General features: G+C 35.0%; 2 protein-coding genes and 1 non-coding gene across 7 annotated transcripts; all 3 read left to right on the forward strand.

Annotated features, from left to right (window-relative positions):
- The first annotated feature begins 563 nt into the window (after positions 1–563).
- LOC121210116 (putative disease resistance protein RGA3) lies at positions 564–2,363 on the forward strand. The gene has a single exon (XM_041082228.1). The coding sequence runs from the start codon at positions 564–566 to the stop codon at positions 2,361–2,363; it is 1,800 nt and encodes a 599-aa protein (XP_040938162.1).
- Positions 2,364–2,535: 172 nt separating this feature from the next.
- On the forward strand, positions 2,536–5,247 carry LOC107935756 (putative disease resistance protein RGA4). Of its 5 annotated transcripts, XR_005904631.1 has the most exons (3): positions 2,536–3,996; positions 4,218–4,274; positions 4,740–5,247. XR_005904631.1 is itself a non-coding variant. In XM_016868366.2 (2 exons), exons 1-2 carry the CDS (start codon positions 2,536–2,538, stop codon positions 4,218–4,220), a joined length of 1,464 nt encoding a protein of 487 aa, XP_016723855.2. In that variant the 3' UTR covers positions 4,221–5,120. The 5 variants fall into 5 exon arrangements, 2 of the variants coding, with proteins under 2 accessions (XP_016723855.2, XP_040936212.1); XR_005904630.1 differs by having other exon boundaries at positions 2,536–4,274; XR_005904629.1 differs by lacking the exon at positions 4,740–5,247 and adding an exon at positions 4,483–4,710 and having other exon boundaries at positions 2,536–4,274.
- A 9,303-nt stretch (positions 5,248–14,550) lies between these two features.
- LOC121210359 (small nucleolar RNA R71) lies at positions 14,551–14,657 on the forward strand. The gene has a single exon (XR_005905472.1). It is a non-coding gene; the product is annotated as a small nucleolar RNA R71 (small nucleolar RNA).
- The last annotated feature ends 3,250 nt before the right edge of the window (positions 14,658–17,907 follow it).

Consider the following 17,907-nt stretch of genomic DNA (forward strand, 5'->3'; position numbering starts at 1 on the left):
TTCTTGCAAAGTAAGATATTCTTTTATGCTTAATAAAGAAAAAGAACAAGATGAAAGAAAATTAGAGTTTGGGTCCTTGGGTTCATAATATCTAAACAGATATAATTGTTAACAAAAGAGATAGTCATAATCTCTAAACACCTTGGATTCCATGGGGTTTGGCCCTTTTTACTTTTCCAGCTTTTTCATTAATTTTACAATGTCTCCAGCTTTTGAAGCTCTTTTCTCCCACATATTTCAATTATTTGTACGGATCCACATCGACAAATTTTGCTCAAGTTGATGTAATTGTGCAGAGCACCCACGTGTCCTCATCCCAACTTTGTCTCCATTGAGAAATTTGTGTCAAACATTACTCGGTGATGGTGGGACCATTTCCCACCAATCAACATTACTTTTTATTTAATTACACTACTCGGTGGGTGGATGGTAACATCTATAAAAATACTCAAGTCTCTGCATTTATGGATCAACATCTGTGTTTCAACTTGTTCCAATCATTTTCATTTTCTTCTCTTGCAGCAATCAAGCACTTTTTTCTTTAATTTCAGTTTGAACCAACAATGGCCGAAGCAATTGCTTTCGACATCGCCACAGAGCTCATTACTAAGTTGAGCTCTCGTGCGCTCTCTCAAGTTGGACTGTGGTGGAATCTCAAACATGACATCGACGACCTCACACGCACTGTCCGTACTATCAAAGCTGTGCTTCTTGACGCAGAAGAGAAATCGGTGACCGACAATCTCATCAAAGTTTGGCTTGAAGAGCTGAAAGATGTACTTTATGATGCTGACGACTTGCTCGATGATTTCTCTGCCGAATCTTTGCGGAAAGATCTAATGGGTGGGAACAAGCTGACGAAAGAGGTACGCCTTTTCTTCTCAAGCTCAAACCAGTTTGCTTACGGTCTTAGAATGGGTGGTCAAATTAAGGCCATTAAAGCGAGGCTAACTCTTATTGGAAGTGAGGCCAACAATTTCGGCTTCTTGGTGCGTGACCGCCCCATAGAAACCTCTTTCATGACTAAAAAGAGGCCGCAAACACACTCTTTTGTGCCTAAAGATAAAATAATAGGGAGGGATGATGATAAAGCGTCTCTTCTAAAACTCATGTTAGAGTTTGAAAGTGAAGAGAATGTTTACATCATTCCAATTGTGGGGTTTGGAGGATTAGGGAAGACTGCCTTGGCGCAGTTTGTTTATAATGATAAAATGGTCCATGATCATTTTGAATTGAAGATGTGGGTGTGTGTTTCAGATGTTTTTGATGTCAAAATAATTGTAGAAAACATTATCAAATCTGCAACTAATCGAGCACCAGATCAAAATCTTGAAATAGACCAATTGCAAAGACAACTTCGAGATATAATTGATGGGAAAAAATATTTGCTTGATTTGGATGACATTTGGAATGAGGAGAGGGAAGAATGGATTAGTTTAAAAGAGTTATTGGTAGGTGGGGTTAAAGGAAGTAGGATAATAGTAACTACTCGCTCTTGGAGAGTAGCAAAGATTACTAGTAAATGTCAGCCTTATGTTCTGAAAGGCTTGTCTGATGACGATGCTTGGTGCTTGTTCAAAGAAATAGCATTTGAGCAAAGATATGCAGACTCAACAAATTCAGCATTTGTGGAAATAGGGAGACAAATTTTGGAAAGGTGTGGTGGGGTTCCCTTGGTCATAAGGACGATAGCAAGTACATTATTTTACAAAGAAACTGAGAAAGAGTGGCGTTCTTTCAAAAATAATGAACTTGTTAGAATATCTCAAAACGAAGGTAAATTTCTACCTACACTTAAGTTGAGCTACGATCATCTCCCATCCCATTTGAAGCATTGCTTTGCTTATTGTCGCTTGTATCCAAAAGATCATGAAACTAATGTACAAACTCTAGTTCAATTTTGGATTGCACAAGGTTTCATAAAGCAATTAAATCCAAGCCAATCTCCAGAGGAGATCGGGTTTGGGTATTTTAAAAATTTAGTTGATAGAAGTTTCTTTCAAGAGGTAAAAAATGATGAAACTTGGTTTACAACATGTAAAATGCATGATTTAATGCATGATCTAGCTGAATCAGTAGCGGGGATAGAGAGTTGTGTTGTAGATTCAGATAAAATTGCAAGTAAGGTTATTGAAAACTGTCGCCATATATCAATTAATCCTTCATTAATTCCTTTGCTTAAGGGAAAGAAGTTGCGAACCTTGTTATATATTTCAAACAACAGAGTTAGAAATTTGAGCGATGATGAAATTTGGGATTTGATAATTACACGTTGTACATACTTGCGTGTATTGGCATTGAATGATTTAGGTATTGAGAAGATTTCACCTCTATTTACAAGTGAAACATTTGAGGTATCTTAATCTTTCTAAGAGTTTCTTTATTAAGATTCTCCCAGAGAGTATTTGCAAGATTCAGAATTTGCTTGTGCTGAAACTTGATGGGTGTTGGAAGCTTCAAGAATTGCTAAAGAAGATTGAAAAATTGGTGAATCTTACCCATCTTGCGTGTCGTGATTGTTTTGGTTTAACTCATATGCCACGTGGAATAGGGAAGCTGACTTCACTTGAGACGTTAAGCGAGTTTGTAGTGGATAAAGATGGGTCCCATGGCGGTGCAGATCTAAGTGAATTGAGACTGCTTAACAACTTAAGGGGACAGCTACAAATAAGAAATTTGGGATTTGTAAAAAATGCAAAAGAGAAGTTTAAGGCTGCTAATTTGAAAGAGAAGCAACATTTGAGATCGCTGAATTTATATTGGAATGCTGATAACGATGATGATGATGATGAGAAGTCACTTGAAGACCTCCAGCCCCATCCTAATCTTAAGGAGCTCTGGATTCGAGGATGGAGGGGTGATGCCAAGTTTCCAAGTTGGCTTTCTTTGCTCACAAATCTCGTCAAAATTAACATAAGAGATGGTAATTTCAAACATAACCCGTCCTTTGCTCAATTGCCTTGTCTTAAACATCTGCATATTGATAATTGTACTGAGCTGCAGTACATGGATGATAATAGCCCAAAAGGAAGTCAAGGAGAAGCACAATCATTCTTCCCATCGCTTAAGCTTCTTCGGCTCTGGGACTGCCCGAATATGAGGAGTTGGTGGAGGACCAAAAAATCAATCGATGATGAGTCCAACGAGGACGACACAACTGTTATGGGAACAGCAACCACGGTATTTCCTTGTCTTTCCTCTTTAGAAATTGAAAATTTCCCTTTGACTTCAATGCCGTTGTATCCTTCACTCGATGGTGAGCTAGAGTTGAAGAATACCAATTCAAGGCCATTAAAGCAGACTATCAAGATGAACATCACTAGCAGGACCCCATCAAGTTCAACCTCTTCTCTTCCTCTCTCCAAGTTGAAATCTTTCATTGTAAACAGCATTGAGGGATTGGACACTCACACGCTAGATGAGTGCCTGCAACATCTCACTGGCCTTAAAACTTTAGAAATAAGGGATTGCAAGGAGGTTGATTTAGAGGGCATGCAATGGGAACGCCTTAAGAATCTCTCTGGTTTGCGGATTGATAATATTCCAAAGCTGGTGTCTCTCCCCATTGGGCTTCGACATCTTGTTCAATTGAAAACATTAGGAATTCGTAATTGCAGTGCATTGAGGTCACCCTTTCCTGTGTTCCAACATCTCACTTTCCTTGAATACTTTTCAATAAGCAACTGCAAGGAGCTGGAGTTATCTGCAGCTGGCATCCAAATATTCCAAGATCATACAAGCCTACGCTTTCTAGGACTTGAAAATATTCCAAAGTGTTGGCATCTTCCGGAGTGGCTTCAACATCTAACAAATCTGCAAGAGCTTTATCTCATTGATTTGCCCAATTTAACATCGCTTCCGGATGAGATGCGTTGCCTAACCAATTTGCAAATTTTAGAAATAGGAGGAATTCCTGAGTTGGAGGAAAGATGTCGGAAGGACATTGGCGCTGATTGGCATAAGATTGCTCACATCCCCAACATTCAGTTGTATCAGGTTGGTCCATCCTTGTTATTTATTTAATTTTATGATCTGCTTTTTTTTGAAGAAAAATAAGAGTGGTATATTGAATCTCCAAGTGAGGGGTGTGATGCCATTTTTCATTCAAGTTGGATACTGTTAATTTCCTTATTAAAATATTATTCATTTGAAATCCCTTTGTTTTAATCCTACTTTTTACTTATCATCTTTCATAATATTTTTGCTGATTTGTGCAGTAAGGCATTGGAGAAATGCATTTGTGAACTTCAATCATTTTATATGCATAAAAAGAGGTGCTAATTTATCTATTTTCTTTTTACTTTTAAATCATAATAATAACTTGACAATTGCTTCTAATAATTTAATTCTAAAAAAATCATTGATGTGGAGAGAGAGGCCTATGAGGCCTTCAAAATGGTTCTACTATATGCTCTACTTTGTTCGTTTAAGCACCTACCTACGCTATTGGAGGCGTTCAAATTACAATATTCATTGATGCAGGGCACTCTTTTAGCTGTTTGGAATTCCAGCCAAATTTGTTATTGAAGGTCCAAACAGGAAAAAAAGGAAGATGCTTCAGAATATTTGCTAGTGAGGTTGAAGTTGATAAAATGTTTCATTATTTATATATCAACAGCATTATACTAAACACAAATATGTGCAAATATAAGGCTGATAATGGTGACCACTTTAGTTTTGAGGTGTAAATAAATAATGGGATTTGTAACATATTCTATGTTGGCATTTATAATTTTCAGGTTCATTGTTGCTTTTGGAAGAGTCGTTGTTCAAGCATGACAATTGCCAGACATATTGCATTTGAAAATTCATTTTTCCACTTTACAGGGAGCTTATTAAGAGCTTGATTCATAGTAGGGACACTATCTAGAGTGTTGAATGTTGATTTTCATTTGCATAGCTAAAATGAGTTGATAGAGAACTTACTTAATTGTACAAAAGTGAAATTGCATCAGAGTTGGGAGAGAATTTACTTAATTGTACAAAAGTGAGATTGCATCAAGTGTTCAAAGAGTTAGGCTTAAATCCTTTCTTTGTACTGTGAAGTTCATAGTGGATTCATCTTTGAGTAAAATCCCGCAGGACAAGTTTCGAACTGTGTAAACATCTTAATTGTGCTATTTATTTTCTTTATTGCATAATACGTGCCTACTCAAGAAAAAAACACATTTATGTATTTTTAGTGTTCCAAACAGTATTCAAATGAAGGGATGCACAATTGATTATGAGAACAATTTTTTTAGACAATATTCCAACGCTATGTTCAATTATGATGCTTGGATTAGGACTTTTCCAAAAGATGTCAATTTTCTGGCTGTATATGACTTGTGTGTTGATGCTTATGTTGGCACACATCAAATTGCAAGTTGAATAACAGCTTGTAATTTGTTCTTGTTGTTTAAACAAAACACAAGGCTTTTCCTTTGGAATCTCGATGCGACGAGATAATGCTATCCTCGAAAGGAAGGAATGAGATGGGTAATGGCAGGGGTGTTTCTTGGTGAGCTAAGGAAATCAAAATCTCCTAGGAGGATTCTAGCCCATCAATTCCCTCTATACAGCAACAATGAACCTGCAAACTATAAATATCAATATACAGTATGATAAAATTGATCTCGTATAGACTGAGCAGCGTCAGAATGTAGAAGAATCAGTTATTGTTACTAAAAACATAACTCCATATTTTGTGCACAAATGGTGGCCAAACACAAATCCGTTGTCTATGCTTTCTGATTCCAAGTTTAAGAAAGGGCCAAACATAGAGATCCTCCTCATCATCTGTAATAGTAACAAATTCACATTCCCATTAGTGTTTACAACTCAAAACTCAATTCCAACTTGATCAAATTTACTTTCAAAACATAACTTGATTCAAGATAAAAATCAACTTGGACTTCTTTACCTGGCAAAAGATGAACATGATTCTCAAAAATCCAAGGTTTTCGAAGCTGGACCAATAGTAAAACTGATTAGGCCACCAATTCATTGTTTCAATCGGTGCAATTAAATAAATCATTAAAATATTCATAAAAAATAAAAACTTGATTCAATTGCCAAGTTCAGCCAGTTTTTTCGCCCAATACAATCATCCATACCAGTTCTTGGGTCAATCGATTCAATGCCCTTCTCTGAACCAGAATCCTAGTCCTGCTCAAACAACCTTGACTAAACCTAAAAAACTATTTGTCTTAAGTTTGGATTTCAATTGGTATTTTCAATATTAGTTCAAAAAAGAAAAACCCTCAATGTAGACTTACCAACCACTCTAAGTCGGACATTAAGGTATTTAAATTCGGCTTACTCAATAGCCCAAGCTTGGCTAACCAATAATTAAACCTTATTCCGCTAACATTAGCAAAACCAAAACATGAAAATCTCAACTGTAAATAAGTTAAGAGATCAATTTCAACCAAAAAGTGAAAAAACATGAAAGAAGCAATAGAAGTAGAAAAATAACTGGATTCCTATAATCATATGATCATTAATTATGGATGCCATTGGTCACAACCTCAAATATACAATGGACCCATTTCGTACAAACAACAAGATTGATCCAATGATTATCATCATGATGCACCAATTCTACACATCCACATTCAGTAAGGCTGCTTTTTCAATTTTGATTTGTAAAACACTAATGATTAATTAAGCAACTCAGATAAAGAAAAGGATGTTGTTAATGTGCATATATAACCAGATTAGATATATCAGAATTTTGATGCCGACACTTTTTATTTCTATAACTAAAACCACGGGATAGGAAAAATAGCTCAACCCTGAAATAAATTGGAATAACCCTTAGCTGACATTTGCTCTGCAGAATTTGGTCAGGAAAAATAATCTTACCTACCGAGTTGATTTAAAATTGGACGATGGCACTTCAGTCATTCTAGAAAGTAGAGTTTCTGGCCTTGGGGTACCAACCTCAGCCATTCCAAAGTCTGAATGAAGCATATCTACTCCGTTCCTTTCAACACCGGTCATTCTAGGAGTTAAGGATTACACATTCACCTGTTGTACCTCTGAATGTATAAATAAGTTTGTGTGCTTTTTTCCTGCCTTTGGGGGGTTAAGCAGATAGATTAGCCCATGTGATGGTGCTTAGGCCGTGTGTAGTTCTGATATGGTTTTAAGTCAACACGGCCATGACAAATGGGCGTGTGGCCTACCCTTGTGTCTCACACGGGCGTGTGGATTACCCGTGTGGTAGTGGGCCAGGTCGTGTGAAGCACTGAAATAGCCTGTTTTGTTCGATTTTGGCCTTTTTCTTATAATTTTCACTTTCCTATGCTCATCTGGATATAAAACATGAAATTAAACGATTAGGAGCATCAAATCCACTAAATCTTAGAAGAATTCATCTAAAAACGCATTAAGAATGAGCTTAAAATATGTTACTTTTATGGCTTATCAAATATCCCCACACTTAAGCATTTGCTTGTCCTCAAGCAAAATCCTCAACTCTTAATTAAAATCAACCTTTCTCAACTTATAATTTTCATCAATGATGTTTTGTCATAATTCACAAATAGTCACACATTGATAATTCAACTAAAAGAACACTAAAAATACAAACAATCTAAGTCAACATTTCAAAACATGAAAACATAGGTATTTCCCCTTATCTAAGTAATTACCTTTAATTAAAAATCGACAAGAATTGACATCCTGACTAAAGATTCACTCAAATCATTCAAAATGTTTAAGGTTCAGAATTAAGCACTTAATAGTCAACATGAAAAGTCATTACTATAGGCTTGCACGAAAATCAAATCACCACCACTATGAAATGAGATGATACACAAATCAAAAGGTCTTTAGAGGGTTGTAATGGGGCTTGGGTTAAAGGTGTAGAAAAAGGCTAAAAACGAGGGTTAAAATCGAGATAGAGTTGATAGATCACCAAACTAGAGAAAAATACATGCTAGATTACATCAATTGAAATATATCTGTCAAGAACACGAGCTTCTTCTCAATAATTGCATATTATTGTTCAAGCACTGTTCAAGCTTAATAAACATAGCTACGGAATAAACATGAATGTAGATAATGATTTTGATTATTATTATTATTATTTTAAGAACATGTAATAATTTAACAAATGAAATAGAAGAACCTAGCTAGGTAATAAATCAAATCTAATCTCGACAAAAAGGGAATTAATAAAATGGGATAAATTCTTAATGAATCAAAAATGGTGAGATATGGGTTAACATTAATGGGATAAATCAAGAATGGTGTGGTAGGCTCAAAGGGGTTCACTAGGGGTTAATTGTGGAGGTAGGCTCTTATGGGATAAGTGGGTTAAAACCTAGGTGCCTTTATCATCTCAGTATATCAAATCAAAAGTGTTATCTCAACATGTATAATCAATGCAAGTTCTAGAATAACAGTTTAATATTGACACACTCATAACCAATAATAAAGTGAGCAGGAAATATGTATGCTCTTAAAGGCTCAAAATCTCACAAAAATTATGGCTTTTGATGTCAATCTTGCAAATTCCAAACTTCAAAGTAATACCTCAATTTAGGGAAACAACCTACAATTTTCAGTTCTGAAAGTTGACTTATCATGCTTGATTTTCTAACGCCTTAAAGTTCAAACCATCAATGCACAATTATCTATGAATTTAATCTAAAACATATGAGAAAATTACCTAAACACAAGACATAATTCAGGGATTTCCTGATAATCATATAAATAACCTCCCCACACTTAAGATGTAAATTGTCCTCAATGTACAAATAGATATAAGCATGGTATAAACAGGATATTATAAGAGAGGGAGAAAACTGAAACTGCCCTGAATAGTGGATGAAAGTCCCAAAATAGTGAAAAGCGAATTTGTAGGCAAAACTAAATGTAGAGCATGATTCTGAGTAACTGAGAAGGAAATAAACACAAATACTGAAGAGGATTAAGGGATTAGAACTCGATTAGGAACAATTATTGAAAATAAAAATATAGTTCAAAATATAAAAGCAAAATAAACCTAAAAAGAAAAAGACAAATAAAAAATAAAAATAAAAATTAAATGTAAGAAGGGTTTTTAATGGTGACACGGTCGTGTGAGGCCCGTGTTAGGCCATACGACCGTCCTAGCTCATATTCGATAAGAAATCAAACCTAGTTTTTACACGGCCACGGACACGCCCGTGTGTCCTGGCCATGTGGTTCACACGGCCATGTCGCATAGCCATGTGCTATATCCTTCGCTTCTCCCACACCAGTGTAACGGGGCTGTATCTCGCACACAGCCGTGTGCCTCCTGTAATACCCCTACCCGTATTCATTGCCGGAATAGGGTACGAGGCATTACCGGAGTTTACGAATTAAATTTTTTTTTTATATTCAATATAGCCCCTTTATAAATATCTAACCTTCCCTGCAATATTAAATCGAGACCAATCCACATCAACCAAATCAATTCAACATATTTTCAAGATAAATTCATACATATTTATAAGATAACGTCATCACATATCTAAAACCAGGTTTGTTAACCATACTAATGGCTAACTTTACATTCATTTCACGTTAACATTTACTTTGTTAGCTTATACATGCCATTGATTTCCAAAATAAAGTTTCTTTATATACCGAAATCCTGAGGTTGACAGTGTGATGTGTCTCCGACCAAATCCGACCTCCGAGCTCTTAACACTACAAAACAGGGAAAAAGGAAACGGGGTAAGCACTTTGTGCTTAGTAAGCTCATGTAACAAGAATTATACTTACCTAATATTTTCAATACAATATAATAAACATTCATATATCCATTCAATGCATTATTACCCTAACATGCACAAACTCAACATTCAAGTTAGTACAATAATTTCCATGTATCAATAATATATATACCATGATTGATGAGCTCGTCAATATCATAATTTCCATTTCCTTGTTATTTTTTTATACTTATCCCGTTGAATTTATCGAAATTTCGATGGATTTTCAGAGGTACACTTTTAGTGTACAATTCCGGGTCCGTCAATTCATATTCATGTGCGCACATTTCCATTTCAGAGAGCACACTCCCGCGAACCTCAACCTTGCAGCGGGATTACCAGTCCAGGCTAAATCCCCTGTAATATAAACTCATAGAGTATTGTCGGGATTACCAGTCCAGGCTAAATCCCCTGCAACGACAATTACTCTAATGAGCTTGGATCTGAATTACCAGTCCAGGCTAAATTTAGACCCTAATTCGGATTACCCGTCCGGGCTAAATCCATTTTACACATATTCTTCGGGAGGGCTATATCAGGATAGGATCACCCGTCCGGGCTTGATCCTTTTTACCGTCAATTCCTTTTCAGAGATCCATCGAATTTTCCTTTCATTCAACCGGGATTTCTTCCCATTTTATCAAATATATCAATGTTTTATTAATTTTCATACAATGAACATTCAAATCATATTCACATCAATAACATACAATCTCAAGCAATTTATGAATATAATTCAAGTTACATGAACTTACCTTGATACTTGTTTGTAAACAATAAAAATCTACTAATCCCGAACTTTTTCCTTTCCTCGATCTAGCTTCGTATTTGAATCTTCCGGATCTAAATAAATAAATTTAGTTATCAATTTAATACATTTCATGTTCATATGCAACATTCTCTATAATTCAACTATTATTTATAGTTCATTCAAAGCTGTCTACTTGAGTCATAGTCACTAAATTATTTATAACTTGAGCTACGGAACTCCAAATTAAGATCCATTAATTTTACCTGAAACTAGACTCATATATTTTTTTACCATAAAATTTTCAGAATTTTTGGTTTAGCCAATAAGTACAGTTTATTCTTTAAATTCACCCCTGTTCTGCTGTCGACAGTTCTGACCCTTCTTCACTAAAAATTAATTATCTCTTCATACAGAATTCAAATAATGTTCTCATTTGTTTATCTTAAAAATAGACTCATTAAGGATTCTATACATATAAATTTAATCCCATAATTGTTTTTCTTAAATTTTATATGATTTTTCAAAGTCAGAACAGGGGAACCCGAATTCATTCTGACCTTGTCTCACAAAATTCATTATATCTCAAAATTTAAAAATCCATTGCTTACACTATTTTTTCTATGAGAAACTAGATTCAATAAGCTTTAATTACATATTTTTTTCATCTTCTAATTATATTTATACAATTTATGGTGATTTTTCAAAGTTAGTCTACTGCTGCTGTCCAAACTGTTTTTGTGCAAGCTGTTTATTACCATTTTTCCCCTAAGCTTTTAATAAATGATAATTTCGTCCCTACTCAATTAGCCTCTCAATTGAGCTGATTTATCTCAATTAGCATTTTATTCTATCACCTTAAACTAGTTTACAACCTTTAGGAATCAGAATTTCAGCAATAGACTTTAATTCCAAGCATTTTCACAATTAGGTCCTAAAAATCAATTTCTATTGAAATTACCTAATAAAATCATCTCAAAAACAAATTAAAGCTTTAATTTAATTCTATTTCATCATAAACTTACAGAACTCAACCATGATGACTTTCAATTTCATCCATGAAATCAAAAACTAATGAATTTAATAGTGGGACCTAATTGTAAAAGTCTTAGAAACACAAAAATTACAAGAAAAAGGCAAGGATTAACTCGCTTGGTGCAAAAATTATGAAATTTCAGCTTATATAACCCTCCTATGGCATTTTTAGCTGCTGGAATTGAAGAGAAATGAAGAGAAATCTAGATATTTCCTATTTAGTCCTAGCTTTATTTAGTTAATTTTGCAATATTCCAATTTTACCCTTAATTTATCAATTTTTCTGCTGATTTCATACCCTTGCCGTCCAGCCCAAATAACTTTTGGGTCTAATTCCTTTTAAATCCTTTATCATTAGACTCTTAAGCTATTTAATCACTCTAGCAACTCTTACACCTATTACAATTTAGTCCTTTTCATTTAATTGACTACCCAAACATTAAAATTTCCTAACAAAATTTTAATACCACATTAATAACATTTCATAAATATTTATAAAATTATTTTTGACTCGGTTTTATGAGATAGAGGTCTCGATACCTTGTTTTTACCCAATTTCTTCAATAATTTCTTTTTCTATCTAATCACTAAATTGGTAAAATTTTTCTATCAATATTTTCATACGATTTTCCTATCATATCAATTTTCAAGCAAAAATATTGAAATAAATTTCTCTTTAAATCGGATCTATGGTTACGAAACCATTGTTCCGATAAGCTTGAATTTAGGCCATTACACCTCCCCCGTGTAACTCCCTGACTAGTTTTATAATTGAAAAAATTTAACTCCAATTTTCACACGGCCTAGGATACGCCCTTGTGGGCTGGCCATGTAGGGACACACGGTCATATCGCACAGCTATGGAACTCATAATTGCGCCTATGTCAAGCCACACGGCGTAGGACACGCCTTTGGGTCCAGGTTGTGTGGGTAAAAAAAACTACACTTAAACACGAAAAGAAGTAAAAATAAACTAATTAGTAGTGTTAGTGCTCGGGTTGCCTCCCGAGAAGCTCTTATTTAGAGTCTAAGCTCGACTTATCTCTCATTCGCATGGTTATGGTGGTTTGAGGAGTTGAAACTCCTCATTCCTGCTATCAATCTTATCAAAATAAGGTTTTAGGCGAGTACTATTTACCGTGCCGAATTTGGAATGAGTTACCTTAACTGTATCATATGGGAAAATGTTGAGTATCGCAAAAAGGATTGCTCCATTAGGTTCAGAAGTGGCAACACGAGGGTCTGCTTCATCTAACAGTACTTTGTCTCCAACCTTAAGTTGATTCGATTCACCTTTAAGTTTGCCATGGCACTGCCTTGATTGATCGTGTATTCTCGGTTTCTCCTTAACTTGTGTCCGCCATTCATCTAGTTCCTCGATCTGTAGCCTTCGCTCTTCATGGATAGTCTTGTCATTACATAGACTAGAACGTGGCTCATTTGTACTTCTCGAAAGTTTTTCCTGCAAAGAGGGTTGAACAACAAGGTTACTCACATTAAAAGAACTTGTGTAATCATCTAGATCACTAGTTTTTCTGACAGAATCATGAGCTTGGAGTTTAATCATGTCATCGCCTACCCGAAGTATTAATTCACCTATAACGACATTAATAATAGTCCTAGCAGTTGCTAAAAAGGGTTGTCCTAAAATTAAAGGAATGTCACTATCCTCATCCATGTCTAAAGCAACAAAGTCTACTGGAAATATAAATTTGCTGATTTTAACAAGCACATCTTCAATTATACCCCTAGGAAATCTAATGGTTTTATCAGCCAATTGAATACTCATCCTAGTTTGTTTGGGTCCCAAGACCTAGTTGTTTAAACATTTTATAAGGCATAACATTAATACTTGCCCCTAAATCAGCTAAAGCATTGTTAACATTCAAACTACCAATTAAGCAAAGAATTGTAAAACTCCCTAGATCTTTCAGTTTGTTGGGTAGCTTGTTTTGTAGAATAGCTGAGCAGCCTGCATTTAACTCCACATGTGATAACTCATCTAACCTCTTTTTGTTCGATAAAAGCTCCTTTAAAAATTTAACTGCGTCCAGCATCTGCGAAAGAGCTTCAATAAACGGTAAGTTAATATATAAATTTTTTAATATTTTAAGGAATTTACCGAATTATTCGTCCGTGTGGTCTTTCCTTATCGCATTGGGGTATGGCACACGAGGTTTATACTCTTTTCTTACCAGTTTCTGTTTATCGTTGCTTACCTCAACCTTAACTTTACTTACCACAAGGTCTTACCTCGGTTCTGGTTATGGTTCAACTAACCCTTCTTCATCTCGAACAGTAATCGCGTGAAGTTTTTCTCTTGGGTTAGTCTCGGTGTTGCTAGGCAAGTTACCTTGTGGTCTTTCTGAGATTAGCTTAGCAAGTTGACCTATTTGAGTTTTGAGTCCTTGAATCGACGCTTGTTAATTTTTAAGCGCTGTTTCGGTGTTTTAGAAACATGTTTCTGAGACCGATATGAATTTCGTTAGCATCTCTTCAAGGTTCGGCTTCTTTTTCTGCTGGCAAGGTGGTTGAAAACCTGGAGGGGGTTGTGGTTTTTGATTACCTTGACCACCCCAAGAGAAGTTGGGATGGTTTCTCCAACCTGCATTGTAAGTATTACTATAAGAGTTATTTTGAGGTCTAGAATTATTACCTATATAGTTGACTTGTTCGTTCGTAATGCTAGGGTCGTAGGCTAGGCATTCTGGATTATTCATTCCTTCTCCACTTGGGTCACATTGCTTCACTAGATTTACCTGCATAGAACCATATAAACCATCAATCTTTTTATTCAAAATTTCTATCTGGTTTGATAACATAGTGACCGTGTCGATGTTGAAAACACTAGCGGCTTTTATTGGCTTTATCCTCATAACTTGCCACTGATAATTATTCAGTGACATCTCTTCAATGAACTCATAAGCCTCCTCAGGTGTTTTGTTATTCAGGGTACCGCTGGTAGCTGCATCGACCATTTTCCTTGTTGAGGGTTTCAAGCCATTGTGGAAAGTTTGAACATGTAGCCATAAAGGTAACCCATGGTGAGGGCACCTTCTCAATAAATCCTTATATCTCTCCCATGCATCATATAGTGTTTCTAAATTCATCTGCACAAAATACTAGATATCATTTCTTAATTTAGGCATTTTAGCCAGCGAAAAATATTTAAGTAAAAATTTTTCGGTCATTTGTTCCCAAGTAGTGATTGGCCCTTATGGTAAAGAGTTCAACCACTGTTTAGCTTTGTTCCTTAGTGAGAAAGGAAATAACCGAAGGTGAATGACATTGTTAGAAACGGCATTTATCTTAAAAGTATCGCAGAATTCTAGAAAGTTGACCAAATGACTGTGTGAATCTTCATCCTACAAACCATCAAACTGAACAAACTGTTGAATCATCTGTATAGTGTTAGGTTTCAGTTCAAAATTATTTGCAGCTATAGCAGTCTAACAATACTCGATTCGGTCCCAGTTAAATTGGGTTTGGCATAATCGAACATAGTACGAGGAGCAGGATTTGGATTTGCAAATGGTACAGGAGGTAGCGAATTATTATGATTTTCAGCCATCTCCTCAGTAATATTGATATCGTCCTCTTGTTCTTCCTCTATATACTATAGGTTTCGCCTTATTTCTCTTTGATTTCTGCGAGCTGTGCTTTCTATCTCACTGTCAAATAGCAAATGTCTTGACGGGTTCCTTCTAGTCATAAACTAGAGATTCCCGCCAGAAGAAAATAAAAGAAAAATTAGTAATAGTAATAAAAATAATAAAAATAAGAATAAATTGCAATAAAAATAAAAATGGCTAAAGTAATAAAAATTTAGCGTTCCTAATATCTTAGTCCCCGACAACGGTGCCAAAAACTTGATGATCGTTTTATGAACACTAAACTAGACTAGGATCACGACAAAGGCAAGCACCTATCGAATGGTAGTATAGCTATGGCGAGTCCAGAGTATCGTATCCACAAGGACAAAAAGTACTAGTATTAACTCTTTTTCTATTATTTAGCCTAAAAATAAAAGGGAATTCTTTTAATCTAAAAATTAACTAAACTAATTAACTAATGAACGCAACAGAGAGCGAATTGAGAAAAATACTTGAAGAAAACTTATAAAGAGGACAATACCCAGGAAAGAATCCACTTAGACTTCACTTATTATTTTGAATCTGAATCAGACAATTTATTCACTTGTTTCGATCCGTAGAAATCCCTAAATTATGTTAATATCTCTTTCGAGACTAAGAACAACTGACTCTAGGTTGATTAATTGAAATCTCTTTCTAATTAAAATCCCTATCGTCGCATTAACTCGATCTATGGATTCCCCTATTAGATTTGACTCTAATTCGACAGACTTACATCATTCTATTTCTAGGATTGCATACAACTCCACTTAATTATGCTAGATCTACTCTTAAACAGGGACTTTTGCTCTACTGAATAAGCACATCAAACTTGGATTAATATCCTGAAAATATTAAAGCAAGGATTAAGAACACATAATTAAGAACAAGAATAAGTATTTATCGTGTAATTCAGATAATTAAATAATAAGATCTATACTAGGTTTTATCCCCCCTGGGTATTTAGGGAGTTTAGTTCATAATATAAAAGGAAAACATCTCAAATTTAGAAAAAAAACAAGACATAAAAAACCCAAATAAACTTTGAGAGAAATTTGAATGGAGATCTTCAATCTTGAAGTGGATCTGCCTCCGAGATGATTCCAATGGCTTTCTTCGAGTATTTTCTGCGTTCTACTCTCCGTCCCCCCTTTTGATCCTCTTCTAGGGTGTTTATATAGACTTCGGAATGCCCAAAATAGCCAAAAATTAGCCTTTTCCGAATAAAATTAGACTTGGGCTCGATAGGGACACGGCCTTGTGCCACACCCGTGTGATGGTGCTCAGGCCGTGTGTAGTTCTAATATGATTTTAAGTCGACATGGCCATGACACACGGGCGTGTGGCCTACCCGTGTGTCTCACACGGGTGTGTGGATTACCCGTGTGGAAGTGGGCCAGGCCGTGTGAAGCACTGAAATAGCCTATTTTGTCTGTTTTTGGCCTTTTTCTTGTACTTTTCACTTTCCTATGCTCATCTGGATATAAAACATGAAATTAAAGGATTGGGATCATCAAATCCACTAAATCTTAGAATAATTCATCCAAAAACGCATTAAGAATGAGATTAAAATATGTTACTTTTATGGCTTATCATAGTTCTAGGTTTGAGTTTGTTACACACTAAGCTTTATAGCTCACCCTTTTGTTTAATCTTTGACTTTTAAGGTAATCTTTGAGTTTGGGATCGGACGGCGTGCGAGAGCTCGGATTGTTTTCTCGATTAAATAAATAAGATGGTTTACATCTATTGCTTGGACTTTTTGGGCTCTAAAGTTGTTTTTGGACTGGGTTTTTGGCCATCCTTCTTTTTGGATTTGATATTTTTAACATTAGACTGCATAATCGTAGGAGTTATCAAACTAAAATTTTGTTTTCAAAACTAAGAAATCTGAAATTTCTGCTGCAACGATTAAGTAATCACATATTTTTCTGTAAACAAATATTTGGTTTTTAACAAATGTTTGCCTTAGTATTGGAAATGATCTGCCAATGTTAGTACTTTCAAAACATGCAATTTTGAATTCAAATTTTGGGTTTTAAATAGGTGTTTTCAGACTTTGGTTTTTCTAAACACCTATGATAGTTCTGTCATTTTTTATGCTTTCGAAACATATACTGAGTCTGATTAAAACAAAAGCTTTTGAACAAGTTGATATAAATATTTCTCAATATCCGGTCATAATTTTTATGCCGGGTTTGGGGTATTACACAATTACTTATTCTTGCTATAACCTTATAACGTTATCATTAAAAAATTCGGGTTGTGATACTTTGTCAATTAAGTTTTACTTTTATAGGTCTCGAGAGCCTAATAGATAATTTTTTAGTGGACTTATTTGGGTGAAATAATTATCTCAACTTGGTAAACAATTTTGGTTTTCATTTTACTTTTTGGTTTTATTGGAAGATGTTTCAAGGTTTTGTTCAATCAATGGTTGTAATCCTTCTTTGAACGAGAGAGAATTTGAAACATATTGAAGTGTAGATTTGACTTATTTTAATATAAGCAAGCATAATGATAATTTTTAGGTGTTTGGGGTCTTTCATTTCTCTTGGGGCATGGTTTTGAGGATGAAAGATGGTTTTTTTAAGAGAGGTTGTGCTTTACGATTTGTTATTATTTTACCTTTAACATGGGTTTCATATACTTTGTTATTATTTTTATGATTTGTTATTATATTATAGTTGTCATTTATTTCGTTTAGGTGAGACTTAATTTAAGGTGTTTTGGGTATGAGTAAGGTGTTCTATTAATTGTA

This window comes from Gossypium hirsutum, chromosome A11 (genome assembly GCF_007990345.1).
Source record: "Gossypium hirsutum isolate 1008001.06 chromosome A11, Gossypium_hirsutum_v2.1, whole genome shotgun sequence".
In the NCBI taxonomy this organism is placed as follows: domain Eukaryota; kingdom Viridiplantae; phylum Streptophyta; class Magnoliopsida; order Malvales; family Malvaceae; genus Gossypium; species Gossypium hirsutum.

Coding starts and splice junctions, on each gene's coding strand:
- LOC121210116 (XM_041082228.1), top strand. CDS start 564: ATGGCCGAAGCAATTGCTTTCGACATCGCCACAGAGCTCATTACTAAG.
- LOC107935756 (XM_041080278.1), top strand. CDS start 2,536: ATGCCACGTGGAATAGGGAAGCTGACTTCACTTGAGACGTTAAGCGAG. Junction 3,997..4,482: donor CCAACATTCAGTTGTATCAG/GTTGGTCCATCC, acceptor TCATTGATGCAG/GGCACTCTTTTAGCTGTTTG.